At 44.7% G+C, this 18,035-nt stretch overlaps 1 protein-coding gene across 1 annotated transcript; it reads right to left on the bottom strand.

The window, feature by feature from the left end:
- Window positions 1–676: 676 nt before the first annotated feature.
- Window positions 677–17,273, bottom strand: C2H16orf78 (chromosome 2 C16orf78 homolog). Its single transcript, XM_065920483.1, has 4 exons — window positions 17,124–17,273; window positions 13,003–13,134; window positions 12,340–12,487; window positions 677–933 (listed from the first exon to the last, which is right to left on the bottom strand). The coding sequence occupies exons 1-4, from the start codon at window positions 17,271–17,273 to the stop codon at window positions 677–679; spliced, it is 687 nt and encodes a 228-aa protein (XP_065776555.1).
- Between the last annotated feature and the right edge of the window lie 762 nt (window positions 17,274–18,035).

The following is an 18,035-nucleotide window of genomic DNA, read 5'->3' as shown; positions in this document are numbered from 1 at the left end:
TGTGAACTCTACAAAGATGACTACCTGATTCTGTTGTCCTATTTCCTACTCTACTGAAGTTTCTGAACCGTGTCAGATAGATCTTCACAGTAAAGAGTAACATCAGGCTGGGGAGGGATGCTCAGATTGGGGCAGAAGCCCTGCTGTTGGGTGTTGCTGAACACCAGTGGGTCTTGTAACTAGGACAAAGAATAGCCAGAAGGGGGACCCCTTGGTAACAGCATACATGCCAAATGGTTTCATACTCTGTTTATGGTCACTTTAGAGTCTGAAACCCCAAACAGACAGCAGGTCGCCCCTGGGAATGGTGGCTACCACCCCAGCAATTCGACACCACAGCATAAGGGAACTTAGGGGAGCTTCCTATTAAAACAAGGCCACAAGCAACTCATTATTTCCTTTGTGAGTAACAGTCATGCTTTCTTTTGGGAAACAAATAGAAATTTGGGGAAGCGTGTGCATGTAGGTGTCCTAAGGCAGGCCATCAAAACACCAGCACCTAAATGTTGTGTTCATTAGCGGACCCACCGGCTTCAGCCCTTCGGGACTCAAAGCAGAGCACAAGCTGCAGCCACCCTCCCTTGCTCCGGGTTCAGCCCAGGTGTCTGAACCACAGACCTGCGTGAGCAGAGCCTAGTCCTGCAGGAAGCGCCCAGCCCCACCTGCGCAGGGCGGCTTACCGGCAGCTCAGCACCTCTTCCGGCTTCAACATCTTCATCATCTCCATCTTGGGCTCCGTGCCCTTCTCCATGAGGCTTTTCAGTTTTCGCTCATAAGAGGCATCAGGCATCTTGCTCCCCCACTCTCTCAAGAGGGTTGACTTCCGTTGGGCAAAGGCACTGTCCTGTAATATGGGTTCTATGATGCTTTGTCGGCGGTATGGCATTGGGCGCTGAGTGGACTCTTGAGCAACTGCATCCTTGATGTCTAAGTCTGAAATTAGACAGATGTCACCAGGGAGTTACATCCTGGTCGGGGTGGTGGTAAGGTGGACAGGAAGGGGATGGGGCCTGGAAGGCTGCATGGGCTTCAAACCTCACCAGATCGAACGTCTTTCCAAGACCTTGGCTGGTTCCCATTCAGCATTTGTTTACTCCCTATTCATCTTATCCTCCTTCCTTTCTCCTTGCCTCTCATTCTTCTCAACTCGCTCCCTTTTTCGCTTTTCATTCATTTCCTTCTCTCGATATTCTCTCCTTCCCTAGAGAAAATTCACCTAAAGTGAACTTTAGCCTAGAGGAGGTTTAGGAGAAAGTATCAGAGGAGATCAACTTTGAACTGGGATTTTAAAGGACAAGCAGTTTATCACATGATAAAAAGGAAGAAAAGTATTGCAGGCAGGAGGAACAGCATGGCTGAGCAGGAGGAACAGTGTGCAGAAAGGCACACATATAGTAAATGAAATAGTGAGGTCTGATGCTACCCAAATATGGACTTTGTATTGACTGAAATACTGGTGGGACTAGAGCTTGGCGACCTTAATTATTTTCTTGTTAAATATACTCTTGTGTATTTTACAGACTTTTGCTTGTACGAGTAGAGTATTTTCTTCCCATTTCTAACTGGTGTGACTGGTATAGAGAAAAGACTACTGTTAAATTTTTTATTTTTCTAGTACACAAATAACCACACCATATAGTATCATTTTGGGCCAGGAATTTCTTGAGTTTTGCAGAAACACAATCATATTAGGAGAAAAATGAAAACATATTCCCCCTAACATTTGTAAAAATTATGTACTCTTCTTGACATGTTGCGTTTGACACTCTCCAAAACAATGTCAATAATGATGAAGGAAGATATGTTTCATTTTGTTTCTGATTCTAATAAAGTGATTTAACATTCCATCATTTAGAATGATGTGTGCCAGAAGTTTTAGAATGCTTTGTAATATTCAGCAGTTTTACTGTTAGTCTACATAAGGTTTTTATTAACAATAATTGATTGGTTGTTTATTGCTTTTCTATCATCTACTGATACGATCATATGGCCTTCCTTTAATTTACTGATAAATTATGTTATTAGATATCTTGATATCCTAACCATTTGCAAGCTGCTATAATAAATCCTACTTGGTCATGGCTTATTACTCATTTAATACATGGACATATTTGCCATATTTTCATACATTAAGTCTATTTGCTAAAAATTTTAAAAATAGCTTTGCATCCATATTATTGTGAGATTGGCCTGCTTTTTGCCTAATATTTTATTTTTTAATTTTATTTTTAATTGGAGGGTAATTACTGTATAATGTTGTGATGGTTTCCACCATACAGCAACATGAAACAGTCATAGGTGTACATATGCTTTCCCCCACCCAAACTTCCCTCCCACCTCCCTCCTCATCCCACCCCTCTAGGTTGTCACAGAGCACCAGCTTTGGGTTCCCTGTATCATACAGTATGGTGGCTTGTCAAATTAATGCAGAAACACCTATATTTTCTTTTTTATTTTTAAATTATGAAAGTACAGTAACACACTTACAGGAGACTTGGAAAACACAGAACAAAGTTACATATGGTTCCACTATATATTACAATTCTTTTTTTAAGTAGATAAATTAAGACTTTTAGTTGAAGTTTCAGTCTCAAGCTCTCAAAAATTAATAGAGTGAACAGATAGAAAAGTAGAAAGATATAATAGACCTGAAAAGCACTATGAACCAATTCAACATAATTAAGATTTATACAATTTTCACACAACAACAGGATACAAATCCTATTCAAGTTCCCATAGACTATGAACCAGGAGACTATAAACTGAAACATATCCAGGGACATAAAACAAGGTGCAAAAATTTCATGATCTGAATGACTGATTCTGAATCATATGGAATCTGTTCTCTTGTCACTGTGGAATTATGTTAGACATCAATATCAAAAGATATTAAAAAATAACCCACATATTTTCAAGTGCAATATGACATTTACCAAGAGAGATCTTTGACTTAGCCATTGGAAGCCTCAATAAAGTTAAAACTGAAAAAACACAGAGGGTGATTACAGAGAAGAAAGAATTTAAATGAGAAATGAATATCAAAATGATAAATTAATATTAAAAATACTTAAAAGCTATGTATTTGAAAATGAAATGTGCACATTTAAATTAATTAATTAATTAATTTAATTAATTTAGATAAATTACTTTATCTAAAAATCATAACAAGGAAAATTAGAAAATAGAAATGTCTATATTTATGTAGCCTGAAATAGCTGAAGTAACCTTGGGATTATTTGATTTTTAATGTTAGGTAGAACTTGGTGTGAAACCATTTGTCCTGGTGCCTTTTTAGTGGGAAGGTGTCTACCATCTTCCAATTTTTACCTCAGGAATTGCTCTAGTCAACTTTTCCATTCTTTATTAAGTCCATTTGATAGTTTATAGTATGAGAAGAAATTATTCATTTATGTTGGGTTTTAGTTCAGTTCAGTTCAGTTTAGCCACTCAGTCGTGTCCAGCTCTCTGCAACCCCATTGACTGCAGCAGGCCAGGTCTCCCTGTCCATCACCAACTCCTGGAGTTTACTCAAACTCATGTCCATTGCATCGGTGATGCCATCCAACCAGCTCATCCTCTGTTGACCCCTTCTCCTCCAGCCTTCAATCTTTCCCAGCATCAGGGTCTTTTCAGATGAGTCAGTTCTTTGCATCAGGTGGTCAATGTATTGTAGTTTAAGTGTCAGCATCAGTCCTTCCAATGAATATTCAGGACCGATTTTCTTTAGGATGGCCTGGTTGGATCTCATCGATGTCCAAGGGACTCTCAAGAGTCTTCTCCAACACTTTATTATAATTCACTTAACGTATTTCGTACCTTTGATTATGCACCCTTTCTCATATAAAATTTTGTATGTTTTTGACTCTTCTTTTGACAAGGCTCATGATATACATACTATTTGTCACTTGTCTTTTTAAAAAGCTAGCTTTGGACTTATCCTTTTAGCTACTTTTAATTTTGAATTTCATTCATCTTCAGTTCAGTCCAGTTCAGTCGCTCAGTTGTGTCCAACTCTCTGTTGACCCCATGAACCATAGCACGCCAGGCCTCCTTGTCCATCACCAACTCCTGGAGTCTACCCAAACCCATGTCCATGTCCATGGTATCGATGATGCCATCCAGCCATCTCATCCTCTGTTGTCCCCTTCTCCTCCTGCCCTCAATCTTTCCCAGCATCAGGGTCTTTCCCAATGAGTCAGCTCTTTGCATCAGGTGGCCAAAGATTGGAGTTTCAGCTTCAACATCAGTCCATCCAATGAACACCCAGGACTGATCTCCTTTAGGATGGACTAGCTAGATGTCCTTGCAGTCCAAGGGATTCTCAAGAGTCTTCTCCAACACCACAGTTCAAAAGCATCAATTCTTCGGTGCTCAGCTTTCTTCACAGTCCAACTCTCACATCCATACATGACCACTGGAAAAACCATAGCCTTGACTAGATGGACCTTGTTGGCAAAGTGATGTCTCTCCTTTTTAATATGCTGTCTAAGTTGGTATTAACTTTCCTTTGAAGGAGTAAGCGTCTTTTAATTTCATTGCTGCAATCACCATCTGCAGTGATTTTGGAGCCCAGAAAAATAAAATCAGCCACTGTTTCCACTGCTTCCCCATCTATCTGCCATGATGTGATGGGACCAGATGCCATGATCTTAGTTTTCTGAATGTTGAGTTTTAAGCCAACTTTTTCACTCTCCTCTTTCACTTTCATCAAGAGGCTCTTTAGTTCTTGTTCACTTTCTGCCATAAGGGTGGTGTCATCTGCATATCTGAGGTTATTGATATTTCTCCCAGCAATCTTGATTCCAGCTTGTGCTTCCTCCAGTCCAACTTTTCTTATGATGTGCTCTGCATATAAGTTAAATAAGCAGGGTGACAATATATAGCCTTGACATACTCCTTTTCCTATTTGGAACCAGTCTGTTGTTCCACATCCAGTTCTAACTATTGCTTCCTGACCTGCATACAGGATTCTCAAGAGGCAGGTCAGGTGGTCTGGTATTCCCATCTCTTTCAGAGTTTTCCACAGTTTATTGTGATCCACACAGTCAAAGGCTTTGGCATAGTCAATAAAGCAGAAATAGATGTTTTTTTTGGAACTCTCTTGCTTTTTCGATGCTCCAGCAGATGTTGGCAATTTGATCTCTGGTTCCTCTGCCTTTTCTAAAACCAAATTGAACATCTGGAAGCTCATGGTTCATGTATTGTTGAAGCCTGGCTTGGAGAACTTTAAGCATTACTTCACTAGCGTGTGAGATGAGTGCAATTGTGTGGTAGTTTGAGCATTCTTTGGCATTGTCTTTTTTTCTTTTTTTTTTTTAGTTGAAGGCTAATTACAATATTGTAGTTGTTTTTGCCATACATTGACATGAATCAGCCATGGATTTACATGTGTTCTCCATCCCGATCCCCCCTCCCACCTCCCTCTCCATCCCATCCCTCTGGGTCTTCCCAGTGCACCAACCCTGAGCACTTGTCTCATGCATCCAACCTGGGCTGGTGATCTGTTTCACCCTTGATAGTATACTTGTTTCAGTGCTGTTCTCTCTGAACATCCCACCCTCGCCTTCTCCCACAGAGTCCCAAAGTCTGTTCTGTACATCTGTGTCTCTTTTCTGTTTTGCATATAGGGTTATAGTTACAATCTTTTAAAATTCCATGTATATGCATTAGTATACTGTATTGGTCTTTATCTTTCTGGCTTACTTCACTCTGTATAATGGGCTCCAGTTTCATCCATCTCATTAGAACTGATTCAAATGAATTCTTTTTAGTGGCTGAGTAATATTCCATTGTGTATATGTACCATAGCTTCCTTATCCATTCATCTGCTAATGGGCATCTAGGTTGCTTCCATGTCCTGGCAACTATAAACAGTGCTGCGATGAACATTGGGCTGTACGTGTCTCTTTCAGATCTAGTTTCCTCAGTGTGTATTTGGCATTGCTTTTCTTTGGGATTGGAATGTAAACGGACCTTTTCCAGTCCTGTGGCCACTGCTGAGTTTTCCAAATTTGCTGGCATATTGAGTGCAGCACTTTCACAGCGTCATCTTTCAGGATTTGAAATAGCTCAACTGGAATTCCATCACCTCCACTAGCTTTGTTTGTAGTGATGCTTCCTGAGGCCCACTTGACTTCACATTTCAAGATGTCTGGCTCTAGGTGAGTGATCACACCATTGTGATTATCTGGGTTGTGAAGATCTTTTTTGTACAGTTCTTCTGTGTATTCTTGCCACCTCTTCTTAATATCTTCTGCTTCTGTTAGGTCCCTACCATTTCTGTCCTTTATTGAGCCCATCTTTGCATGAAATATTCCCTTGGTATCTCTAATTTTCTTGAAGAGATCTCTAGTCTTCCCATTCTATTGTTTTCCTCTATTTCTTTGCATTGATCGCTGAGAAAGGCTTTCTGATCTCTCCTTGCTATTCTTTGGAACTCTGCATTCAAATGGGAATATCTTTCCTTTTCTCCTTTGCTTTTCACTTCCCATCTTTTCACAGCTATTTATAAGTCCTTGTCAGACAGCCATTTTGTTTTTTTGCATTTCTTTTTCTTGGGGATGGTCTTGATTCCTGTCATCTGTACAATGTCACAAACCTCCATCCATAGTTCATCAGGCTCTCTAGTCCCTTAAATCTATTTCTTACTTCCACTGTATAGTCATAGGGATTTGATTTAGATCATACCTGAATGGTCTAGTGGTTTTCTCCACTTTCTTCAATTTCAGTCTGAATTTGGCAATAAAGAGTTCATGATCTAAGCCACAGTCAGCTCCCGGTCTTGTTTTTGCTGACTGTATAGAGCTTCTTCATCTTTGGCTGCAAAGAATATAATCAATCTGATTTCCGTGTCGACCATCTGGTGATGTCCATGTGTAGAGTCTTCTCTTGTGCTGTTGGAAGAGGGTGTTCATTCATCTTAGTTGATATTGCATGGATGAATTCTCTTTTTCATATTAATTATTTCTTCTATGTCATTAAATTTTTAAAAGTATTACTTTTTTATTTGTTTTATAAAGCCAAGAGCCATTGCTTCCAGTTTTTGCTGTAAATTTTCTTCTAGGCATAAATTTTGCCTTCATCCCATAGATTTCGGTATGAAACAGTCTTATTTCCATTAGTTTTTATCTTTGAAATCATGGTATTTTGGAAGTGTGTTTCTTAATTTTTGTTGAGATTATCTTTTAATTCTATTTCTAATTATTGACTGTAACTGGCCCTAAAATCTTTACTATTTTGAATGTTAAGTCTTCTTTTGGTGAATATGCTTTGGCCATATAAAAATGTGTGTTCTCTATTCAAATATAAAGTTGTGGTTTGTTAATTGCATTGTTAAATTCTTTTAGGCACTTCCTGAAATTATCTATTTGATCTGTCTTGAAAGAGGTATATTGCAATCTCCTACTGTAACTATTTTTGTCAGACTTACTTTGCATTTCCAAATGTTTATTTAACTACTATTTTTTGGTGTGTGTAGGTTTATAGTTATTATTTACTCTCTCTAGCATTTTAAAATCTCTCTCTTTTACCCTGTTGTTTCTTTTAGCATTAATCCCACCTCATCTGTTTGTGTATCTCTTTGCCTATCCTTTTTAATTCTTTCTAAAAAACATGATTTTAAGTGCCTATCAAGATTTTTATTTTTAAACCAACTATTTCCTAATTTGATGTCTCTGCTCTCTTCTACAGCATTTTCTTTAGATAAATGAAAAAATGGCTGAGAAACTCCCAAAATATTTCTGACTTTGCAAATATCTTTCATTCACCCTAACAGTAACTTATATGTGGACTAAGAATAGGATTGTGAGCCTGTAATAATCAATAGTCTCTAAGTGTCATTTCTAGATTGATGCTAATCTGATGTTTTGTTTGTAAGTAAGTTGTTCTTCTTGTAAACTTGCAAGAATTCACGCATAAAATGCAGAAAGTGTACCAGAGTACATCTGGCAAAGTCTAGACTTTCTATAACATAAATGGAGGGACAACGGCCTAGAGAGAGGCTCTGACTTGCCCAAGATCTCACAATGAGTCCATGGTTGAACTGGGATCTTTGTGTCCAGGACAGCTTTCTAAACTGACAGCTGGCCCCTGAGAGAGTGATGGGGTCAGGTGGCATCAGCAGTCTGTTTATGCATGGTGGAAATTGGTACCATGTTCCAGGAGAATTGTGAGTTACACATTTTCATTGACACAAATGGAAATCCCTTGGAGAAAGGGCCATGGGCTTTCTTGAGACATTTGATCCTCTTCTGGATCAAAGCAGGTCTCATGCAGGGAAAATGAGTACTAAAATGAATGGTAATGAGAATTAGACATATTGGCTAACATTTACTGAGTAACTTATGTTTCAGGCAGTTTTCTAAAGGCTTTCTAGGGAGGGGGCACTACAGTCTCACAACCACATCACAGCCATTGATCAAATTAGAACGTGGAAGATCAGAGAGATTAAGTCATGTGACCAAGATGCCAGGAAAACGTGAACCCTGCTTATCAATGCCTTTTTCTGGGAGCCTGTCCTGGCTACCCTCCCATATTTCTGAGTCCATGGCTGAACAGATACATTAGACTTCTGGTGAGCTATGTTTGGGACTCTAGGGGTTGGCTCTATAATCACCCAGAGACAGAGGGGGTAACAGCACCCCAACCCTTTGCATTAGGAATACACCCTTGCCTGGCACTGATAGAAAGCCCTGAGCATAGGTGGGCAAGAAGAGAAAGCCAAATGAATTCCATTTCCTTAGCCTAGATGCTCAGACCTTGTCAAGACTTACTTTGCAAGTGTGTTCCAATGCTTTCCCAGCATCTCTTAGTGGTCCTTAACCGCAGTCGCCTTTTAAGAATTTAGATCCAACTTCATAAACTTTTCCCATGACTTGTGATCGCACTCAATTAGGACTGTGTTTTGCAAAGGCCAATCTGAGATTTCTGTTTTCAGTCAAGGTGTGGTAACAGGAACTAGATATATCTTTCTGTCTCAAGCAATTAAACACTGGGGCCTGATAGGTGAAATGGCATTTTTCAGACGTTGGCAATACAGGGCAGTGATCCTTTAGAAAATGAAACAGAAGGGGTGAGTCCCACGAGAGCCCCAGCTGATGGCTGGAAGATGCTTTAGGTTTGCAGCATGGGTAGAGAAAACCTAGATAGGAGTCTAGCCATTTCCCTGAGTTGAGGAGAGAGAAGAGAAAATTTAGCTAGAAGCTACAGGGCAGAGTAGTATGGAGAGCTGCAGACATCTGCACAGGCTTCTCTAAGTTGATAATAGGATGTGCAGGAGAGGAAGCCACACAGACAGAATTGGTGGGCAAGCATTAAAACCGCTGGTTCTTGAAAAGGATGCCAATTATTTGGGCGCTGAGTGGGGCTGAGGGAGGTCAGTAAGAGATGCTCTGGCTAGAGTATTTCTCCTTGTTTGGGACTGATAGGTACACACTGCTATTTTTAAAATGGAAGACTAACAAGGACCTACTGTACAGTGCAGGGAACTCTGCTCAATGTTATGCGGTAACCTGGGTGGGAGGAGAGTCTGGGGAAGCATGGATACCTGTACTTGTATGGCTGAGTTCTTGTATATATATCCTGTATCCCTGTATGTGCATTCGCTGTCCATCTGAAACTATGACAACATTGCTAATCCACTATACTCCAATATAAGGTAAAATGTTTTTAAAAAATGTTTTTGAAAGAATGCCTTTTCTTGATCCACACTTCTCCTTCTTAGACTTCTGCCATAGCCCTTAACTGCCTCTACATCCTTCCTAGAGGCTGCTTTGTCTTGATCTTGATCCCAAGCCAGATCCTGCTCAGTCATTTCAGGCCTCCCGACAGCTTTCACAGCACGTTCCCCTTGCGGTGCCCACTCAGTTCTGGTGCCACACGTGGACGCCCAGGTGGTTGCTGGATGCCCATGAACCGCGGCCCATTGTCTGCGTGAGCACCTGCTGACCCCCAGTGGCCACTGGCTGTATTACATCCGGAGAGGGACGCCTGCTCTCCGACAGGGCGGCTTTGTGGGGGACAGGGCTGGGCAGATAGACGGAGGAGGCACTGCAGAGGACCGAAGGGCTGGTGAGTCAGCCTGCCCTGCTGGCATCCTTGTGCAGTGAGATGGAAAAAATTAATCGACTTGTGTGAGAGTTTCTCTTAGGGAAGGAACTGCCTTTGTTTAGGAAAATATCTTTTTTTCCAGATTACATTGAAAAAAATACTTGTTTTCACAGGCCACATTGAGTGTGGAATGAGACAGTGGAACCAAGTGATCCCTTGAGGTAAGAAGGCAGTGGGAATGCGTGGGGCAGAGAAGGCAGAGGATAGAGGAGAAGGGAGAGGAAAGAGAGAAGGAGAGCTGGGCAGAACCAGGACTAGAGTGAGACAGACAAGGTACTCAGGGGCGAAAATAAAGGAGGTGTTTGTTCTCAGGCTCATGAAAGGGCCAGGTGGGCGCCTGAGAGAGACCACCTTCTTAAATTTTGTGTCCTGGGTGCCTAGCTTGTCTGACCCTAGTCCTAGTCTTGGAGTTGAGCAAAACATCTGGAAACCACCCCCGCAGGAAATAAAGCCATCAGGGAAATCTCCTGATGGTAGGGGACAAAGGACTTTGAAGAATGAGAGGGCATCATAAAAGACTTCTAATATGTTTGCCGTGTAAGTCTGTGATGTAATTATTTACCTTTGTTGCCCCAAACCTTCAGTAAAGTTTGCTGACAAGCAATGGCTTCATGTGAGAGGTCTGGGGAGAAGGGATGTGTTCCCTGTCTGGGTTGGCAGAGAGCAGGGAGAAGGAAATAGTCCTGGAAGTGAGATCCACAGATGCTCAGCCTCCCGGCAGGACCAGGACACAGAGAACAACGAGAAACTTGGGGAAGGGGTGGGGCTTCCCATAGGGCATAAGTTGAACTCCTTCCATTTTTTAAAAAATAAACTTTTTATTTTGGAATACTTTTAGATTTATAGAAGAGAAGAGTTGCAAAGACAACTCTTACAGACAGCTCCTATACATCCTCCCCCTAACGTTAACATCTTACATAAGCCAGGAATGAGATATTAACATGGGCATGTTACGGAGTTTTTTTCTGGATTTCACCAATTCTTTCACTGAATAACTAGTCTAGGATTTAGTCCTGGATCTCGTGTTGCATTTAGAGTCAATCATATTTAATTCTAACTGGCAAGTAACCACAATTTGGTTACAAGGGCTTTGGTGCATTAAAAGAAAAAGAAATAAGGATTTTTTTTTGTTGGGCAGAGAGGGGGGCAACACAGGAGAACTGGCAACCCCTATTCCAAGCCTCTTGCCCCTCTTCCTATGAGCTAATTGGAAATCACATCCAGAATTTTTTTTTTTTTTTTTTTTTACCATACACCTCCATCCCAAAAGGCCAGGTACAATAAATGCATCTGTTATTCCAACACAGCCCACCTGAGAATGTTAGCAAAATGTTTACAGAGAAGTACCATATGCTTCCCAGGTGGCTCAGTGGTAAAGAATTTGCCTGCGATGAAGGAGGTGCAGGAGATGTGGGTTTGATCCCTGGGTTGGGAAGATTCCTTGGAGTAGGAAATGGCAACCCACTCCAGTATTCTTGCCTGGAGAATCCCATGGATAAAGGTGCCTGGAGGGCTATAGTGCACGGGGTCACAAAGAGTCAGACCCGACTGAGCAACCGAGCCCTTTGCACGCAGCCCTTTGCTAACATCTATTGAGCACCTACTCCGCATCTGGTGGAGTGTGGTCTGTGCCTCGACTTGCTACAATACCACACTATACTGTGAGGCTGGTTGTGTAATTGCTGCATTTTGCGGATGTGAAAACTAGACCCCACGGATGGAGTGACTTGCTTGGGATTATACAACCCTGGGTTTGTTATCCATCGATGGGGCTGGGACTCAAACACAGTCAGTCTTAGCAATAAGTATCTGGCATAGCCCAAGCCCACTTCTTCTTGGGTACCAGCATCACCTGGTAGGTTTCAGGCCAGCAGCTGTGGTGCCTTCTGTAGCGCCTTGACACTGTCACGGTATCTAAACCAGTTAGATCATTTGGACATGAGGGTGATGTCACCAAAATGAATTCAGGAACCCAGGGGGACACGATACTAGCTTCCTGAGAAGAAACTCCCCCTCCCCCGGGTGCCAGCTGAGGCTTGACGCCCACTTGTCTCCTGTCCAGGTCACACCCCCTGATGCTGTGATCCCTAGTCATGGGGCTTCCTGCATCCACAGAGGTGAGGTTGACATAGACGGTGCTGCCTTAAGGACGGTGCCATCTCTTGGCCCCTCTGATAGGAGGGCAATGGCGAGGACAATTCTGGCATCCCCCCACCGAGGTACTTCCCTTACCAGATATCCTGGGTGTGTCCCTGGAGTTGATGCTCGGGGTCAGGCTGCTGAGGCGTTTTCCTTTTGCTTCCACTCTGTAGAGCCTTCGGTATAGGGCAGAGGTTTCGTCCTCCTTCTTGGAGTTTTGCCCCGAGGCCTGGGAGGAGATCTGGAGAGATTTATAGGCTAGAGAATGGGTTCTGGCGCAGCTTCCTTCATCCCCCCAGTGAGCGAGTTCAAGGGCTGGTTGAAGGGCAGATGAGGGGGACCCCAGGAGAGGCCGACTCTAGGTGCTGGCTCCCTGGGACAGGAACGCACTCTGGTGTCTGCTCACCAACTTCTCTCTTCTGTCCCCAGAGCTCAGGAGGGACCCTGGAGACCACAGCCATCGCTGGCTGTCCCCCCTTTCCAATGGCACTCTTGAGTGGTTTAGGGGAGGGAGGTGGTACCCAGGAAGAACGAGCCCTACCACAGGGGTGCAGGTCTTCCCACTGGGATTGCGCAGTGTGTTGGGTGGGAGCTGGCTGACTGGAGGGGATGGGTGATCTATGTGGGTGCTAGTGTGTGTCGAGGATGAAGTTTAGGGCTCCACATTTAAAAGAAAAAGTAGCCAATTCCATGCAAGAGCAGAGTGGGCACTCCCTCCTTCGTGCGGAGGGGCTGGGGTAGGCGGGGTGACATCACCTGCTCAGAGAACGCCACCTGTTGCTTCCCTTGGCTCCTGCGGCGGGCTCCCTGATGTTTTAGGGCAGTTTTGGTTTTCTTTTCTTCCTTCGCAGGTTCTGCCAAGCCTATCCCTGCCTTGGGCTTGTTCTTCTGAAACAACAGGGAGAAAAGCCCAGTGGCCGCCTCAGTGGGCCCAGGCCAGCCCTGCACCCCACAGCGGGGAAGGACCACCCAGCCTTAGCACCTACTCTTGTCCTACCGTCCCCCCTTGTGGCCCCTCTGCCTCCAGACACAGCCGGTGTCCTCACCCCACTACCCAAAAGATGACCTTCCAACGCCAGGCGTGGCGGTCCCTCTCCACTTCAGAGTCCATCACTAGCTCCCTCCACAGGAGGGCCCCACTCTCCAGCTTGGGAGGGATTTCTTCCAGCCCTCACATGGCCTTGTTAGCTGCCACTTCCCTACGTGACCTCCAGTCTTCAAGGCCAGCCAGGGTGCTCCCTCCCCTCTTCACCCCACCCCCATCCCATCTTGTCCTCCTGGAGCTGTCATCACAACTGCTCCTGCCTTTCTCTTTCCCCGGATGCTCCTGTCTTCCTGGTGGGAATGGAAGGCCAGGTAAGTGCAGCAAGTTCATTCCAGGCATGTATGCTTGGCTCACAGCTGCCAGGAAGACCCAGTAAAAGAGTAAGTTTCATTAGTAAGTTTCATCAGGGCCTAAGAGGGGAGGGGCCCACAGAGGTGCATCCAGGCTCATCCTTAATGGGTAGACTTGGGGCGCTGGAGCATAGCAGGGAAACTGAACCGACTGGATCTCCTCTTGGGGTTTGCTGCGGGGTCTGAGGGTTGTGCAGAGATGACTGAGACTGGTCTCCAGGGCTGACGGCCCGGCTCACAATCCTGCTCTCTGGCTGAGTGGCTGAGTGACCTTGAGCAAGGGACGGCTCTGTGTGAGGTTTAGTTCCCTTATCTGAGGATGGGGATGGTAGCAGAAGCTACTTCACAGGGTTACGGTGGGAAATGATGAATTACTGTGGGGAAGTGCTGAGCGTGCCCTGATTGTTAGTAGCACTCTGTGAATGGAAGGGTGGTTTTGATAAGCCAGTCTGAGTGTGTGGAAGGAAGCTGTCCAAAGACCATCTAAGAAGTGGGTACTAGTTACCTTCAGGGTTTTGTGGGGCTTAGTAGGAGAAGGGGTGCAAGTTGGGTCCAGGGCTGATTATCCTAGTTGATTAGAGAGAAACTAAGGCCAGTTACTCCGAGAGTGGTCCACCTCCCTCCTTTCCCCTCTCAACCTTCAACCTCTCTTCAACAGCTGCCCGAGTAGCTACAGCCCCCTCTTTTGAAGGAAGCTGAGTGGAACTGATTTGGTACCACAGATCCATCAGGAAACGGCCACAGAAACTGACTTGGTGGCCCCTGTGCCCGAGACCTTAAATCTCAGGAGTCTTCTTTTATGACAAATGTTCACAAGGGGCACAGCCCTCTGGGTAGACTATAACCCAGAGGGTACAGTGCTGAAGTGGGGAAAAGCCTGGACTGCCAGGAGAAGGGAGACAAGGGCACAGACAGCCCTCCCCCAAGTGTCTTCACTAAAGGGTCCCCTGCCACCTGCCATCCGAGACCTGCCATCCGAGACCTGCCACAGAAGCATCACCCTCTCTCTCAGGAGCTTCTTTCAAAATCCAAATGCTTCTGGAAAGGGTAACAATGCTTGAAGATTTAATTGTATCTTGAAAGTAAATTTGTTCCCTTCCTGGGTCCAAAATTATTTGCAAGAAAAGCCACATAGAAGCTACAGCTGTGAAAACATTATTAGAATATAAGCTTAGCAGGAAGAGATGGGATCAAGTATATTCATCAAAGGAGTGAGTCAGATTCCTGTAACTGAGTTCTGAGAAGCCCAGCAGTCAAGCGCTAACACCTCCCCCCAGAAGTGAGGGGTAATTGGTAGGGTAGATAAATCAGTAACTCCTTAGAGTAAAATGTTTGCTAGATGTGTTTACGTGTATCTGATGAAACTAGCACTCCAGATCACTTTGATCATGTGTTAGTTGCTCGGTCATGTTTGACTCTCTGCGATCCCATGGACTGCAGCCCGCCAGGCTCCTCCATCCATGGGATTCCCCAGGCAAGAATATTGGAGTGGGTTGCCATTCCCTGATCTTCCCAACCCAGGGATCGAACCTGGGTCTCCTACATCACGGGTAGATTCTTTACTATCTGAGCCACCCTCAGTAAATGACTATAATGATAAATAAACATACAACCAGAACAGAAGCTCCCCTGAAAGGCAGGCGCCGGTGAACTGGGAGAAGCAGGCAAAGACAGGTGGTGACAAAGGTGTGTGGGGGAGTGGGCATGATAGCCCATGAGCTGGGGAACTGGGTATGTCTGAGTCTGTGCCCTGGCTTAGACCCTCACGCAAATTATTCCTCTTCATTTCGGCTTCCTTATCCTTCAGCTGGTGGGTAAGATCAGTGTCTGCCTTGTAGCCTTGCTGGGAGCAGTTGACCAGACAACTCATTGCAATGCCAAGTGCAGGGCCTGGCACAGCAAATGCTCAGTAAAAGATATCACTGTTGTTAGTAATGCCGTTTTCATCCATTTTTTCTCTGGGGGCCAGGGGAATCAAGATCAGGTGGCCTCCTCTGCTGAAGAGACCACTTTCCAAGGGTATGGCTTGATTTTCTGTAGATAAGGGGACCAAAGGGGAACTCTTGAGGGAAACTGGGGCAAAACTGGTCATTCCTGGAGAAAGAGAGAAAAGTGGTGTTGCAGACTGTTTTGTGTGCCCCCCTCCTCCTAAATTCACACGTTGAAATCCTTTCCTAATGTGATAATGTTGGAGAGGTGGGGCCTTCGGGAGATGGTGAGGTCAGGAGGGTGGAGCCCTCATAAATGGGATTAGGACCTTAGAAAAGAGGCCCTGGAGAGCACTCCTGTCTCTTCCTCTTTATGGGAACAAAACAAGAAGCAGCCATCTATGAACCACAAAGCAGGTCTTCATCAGATATCAAACCTGCTGGCACCTAGATCTGGGAATTCCCAACCTCTCAGTTGGGAAGAAAGAAATTTCTGTTGTTTCTAAGCCACCTGGTGTATGGCATGTGATTGCAGCAGCCCAAATGGACTAAGACAGGCAGTTAAACTAAGTTCTCATGAAGGATAGAAAGGAAGAGGCTCCCAGGTGGCGCTAGTGGTAAGGAACCTGCCTGCCATTGCAGGAGATGGAAGAGACACAGGTTTGATCCCTGGCTAAGGAAAATCCCCTGGAGGAGGGAATGGCAACCCACTCCAGCATTCTTGCCTAGAGAATCCCATGGACAGAGGAGCCTGGCGGGCTACAGTCAGTAGGGTCCCAAAGAGTCAGACTCAACTGAGCGTCTGAGGTTTTTGTGTTATCAGGAGTCGCAGTGGGGACAGTGGAGATGGAAGATGCCCTCTGACGCTGGGGCTATCACAAGGCTGGAAGTGCCTGGGGACAAAGGGAAGGACACATAAGCAAGACCCTAGAAGCAATGTCCCTTAGTCCTTCTGAAACGCTGACAGAGACAGCTTTAATGTCTCTCATTAAGTGAAACCTCCGTGAAACTAGACAGGATTCTTCCTGACAGTAGACCCTTGACCTGCCCTTTCCTAGAACAATTTCTTTAGAAAATTTACAGTTGTAAATTCCTTTTCTGCCCCTTTGCGATATAAATCTTCTCCTAGCCTCTTGCCCAGGTTTATGATCCAGGAATGTTTTTCTCCAGATGCTGGGTCAGGAAGAGCCCCTGAAGGAGGGCATGACAACCCACTCCGGTATCCTTGCCTGGAAAATTCCATGGATAGAGGAGCCTGGTGGGTTACAGTCCAGGTTTCCAGAGTCAGACACAGGAGCAGGCAGAGAGCCAACCCTTGAAATGCGAACATGGCATCCCCACCTCCCAGTCTCTGTGGCAGGCTAGGAGCTTTAACTACACGGGGATCGTTAGCAAACAAGGACAGACTGATCCCGTGGACAACCTCCACCACGCCCTCCAGCGCTCTCTTACGGGCTCACCCCCATGCTGCAAACCTGCCCCTCGCCCCATTCCGTCAGGCTTCAGTCGCCCTGAATGAAGCCCTCCTTGAAGGTTTTCTGGGACAGTATGCACCTGGAGAGCTTGCTTCTTCTTCCCCTGCCTCCGCTCCATCCACTCCAGCACCCGCGTGAGGTCTGACATCCGCCTCTCCTCGGCCGTCCTCCACACGAGCTTCCTCTCCGTGGGCAGGGAGTACCTCCAGTCCTCTGCCTGCTCTGCCATCGTGGAGCCCCGGTCCTGCCGTGGGCGGGAAGGTGGCACACGCCTGCTTTGTTGGGCCCTCTGCCTCTGGTTGCGGGTCCTGGATGACTCAGACGGTGCGGTGTTCTCCTCTAGACATGAGCATACACGTGAACATAAAGGGCAGTGTTGGGGCAGAGCCGGGGATACCGGCCTCCAAGGGTAGGAGGTCCAGAGGCTGATTGTGAGGTCATTGCCAGGCTGTTGGTGGGGGTCAGGGTGGAGCAGGCTGTTGATATGTTATGTATGATATGTTATTATCACACTTTAAAATTTAAGACATGTTTTACTTTAGTTATTTGACCATATTTTAATAAGTATTTAAAGTCTTTCAACATCTGGGAACACTCAGAGACAGTTTATAATGACAGTTGCTTTTCTGAATATAGTTTACACTTTCCTGTTTTTTTGTATAACTTGTAATTTTTTGTTGAAAATTGGACATTAAGAAATATAGTAGCAACTTTGGATTCTGATTCACCTCTACCTTCACCCCAGGTTTATTGTTGCTGCTTTCTCATTTGGTTATTTTTAAAATAACTTCTCCAGGCTCTATGAATTAGACAATTCTTGTCTAGGATTCTGTTTTCCCTATGGTGTGAAGCTGCTGAACTTCTGATTAAAATTTTTATATTATTGTTTTTATATTTAAGTCTAGCTTCCAAGCACTGTCTCTGTGTCTGTATCTGCATATCTGATTGGACAGAGATTGTGCTCAAACATCCCAACTTTCTGTCCTCTGTT

This window comes from Muntiacus reevesi, chromosome 2 (assembly GCF_963930625.1).
Source record: "Muntiacus reevesi chromosome 2, mMunRee1.1, whole genome shotgun sequence".
Taxonomy (NCBI): domain Eukaryota; kingdom Metazoa; phylum Chordata; class Mammalia; order Artiodactyla; family Cervidae; genus Muntiacus; species Muntiacus reevesi.
The sequence above is the reverse complement of the archived record's forward strand: the minus strand, read 5'-3'. Positions and strand labels throughout refer to the sequence as shown.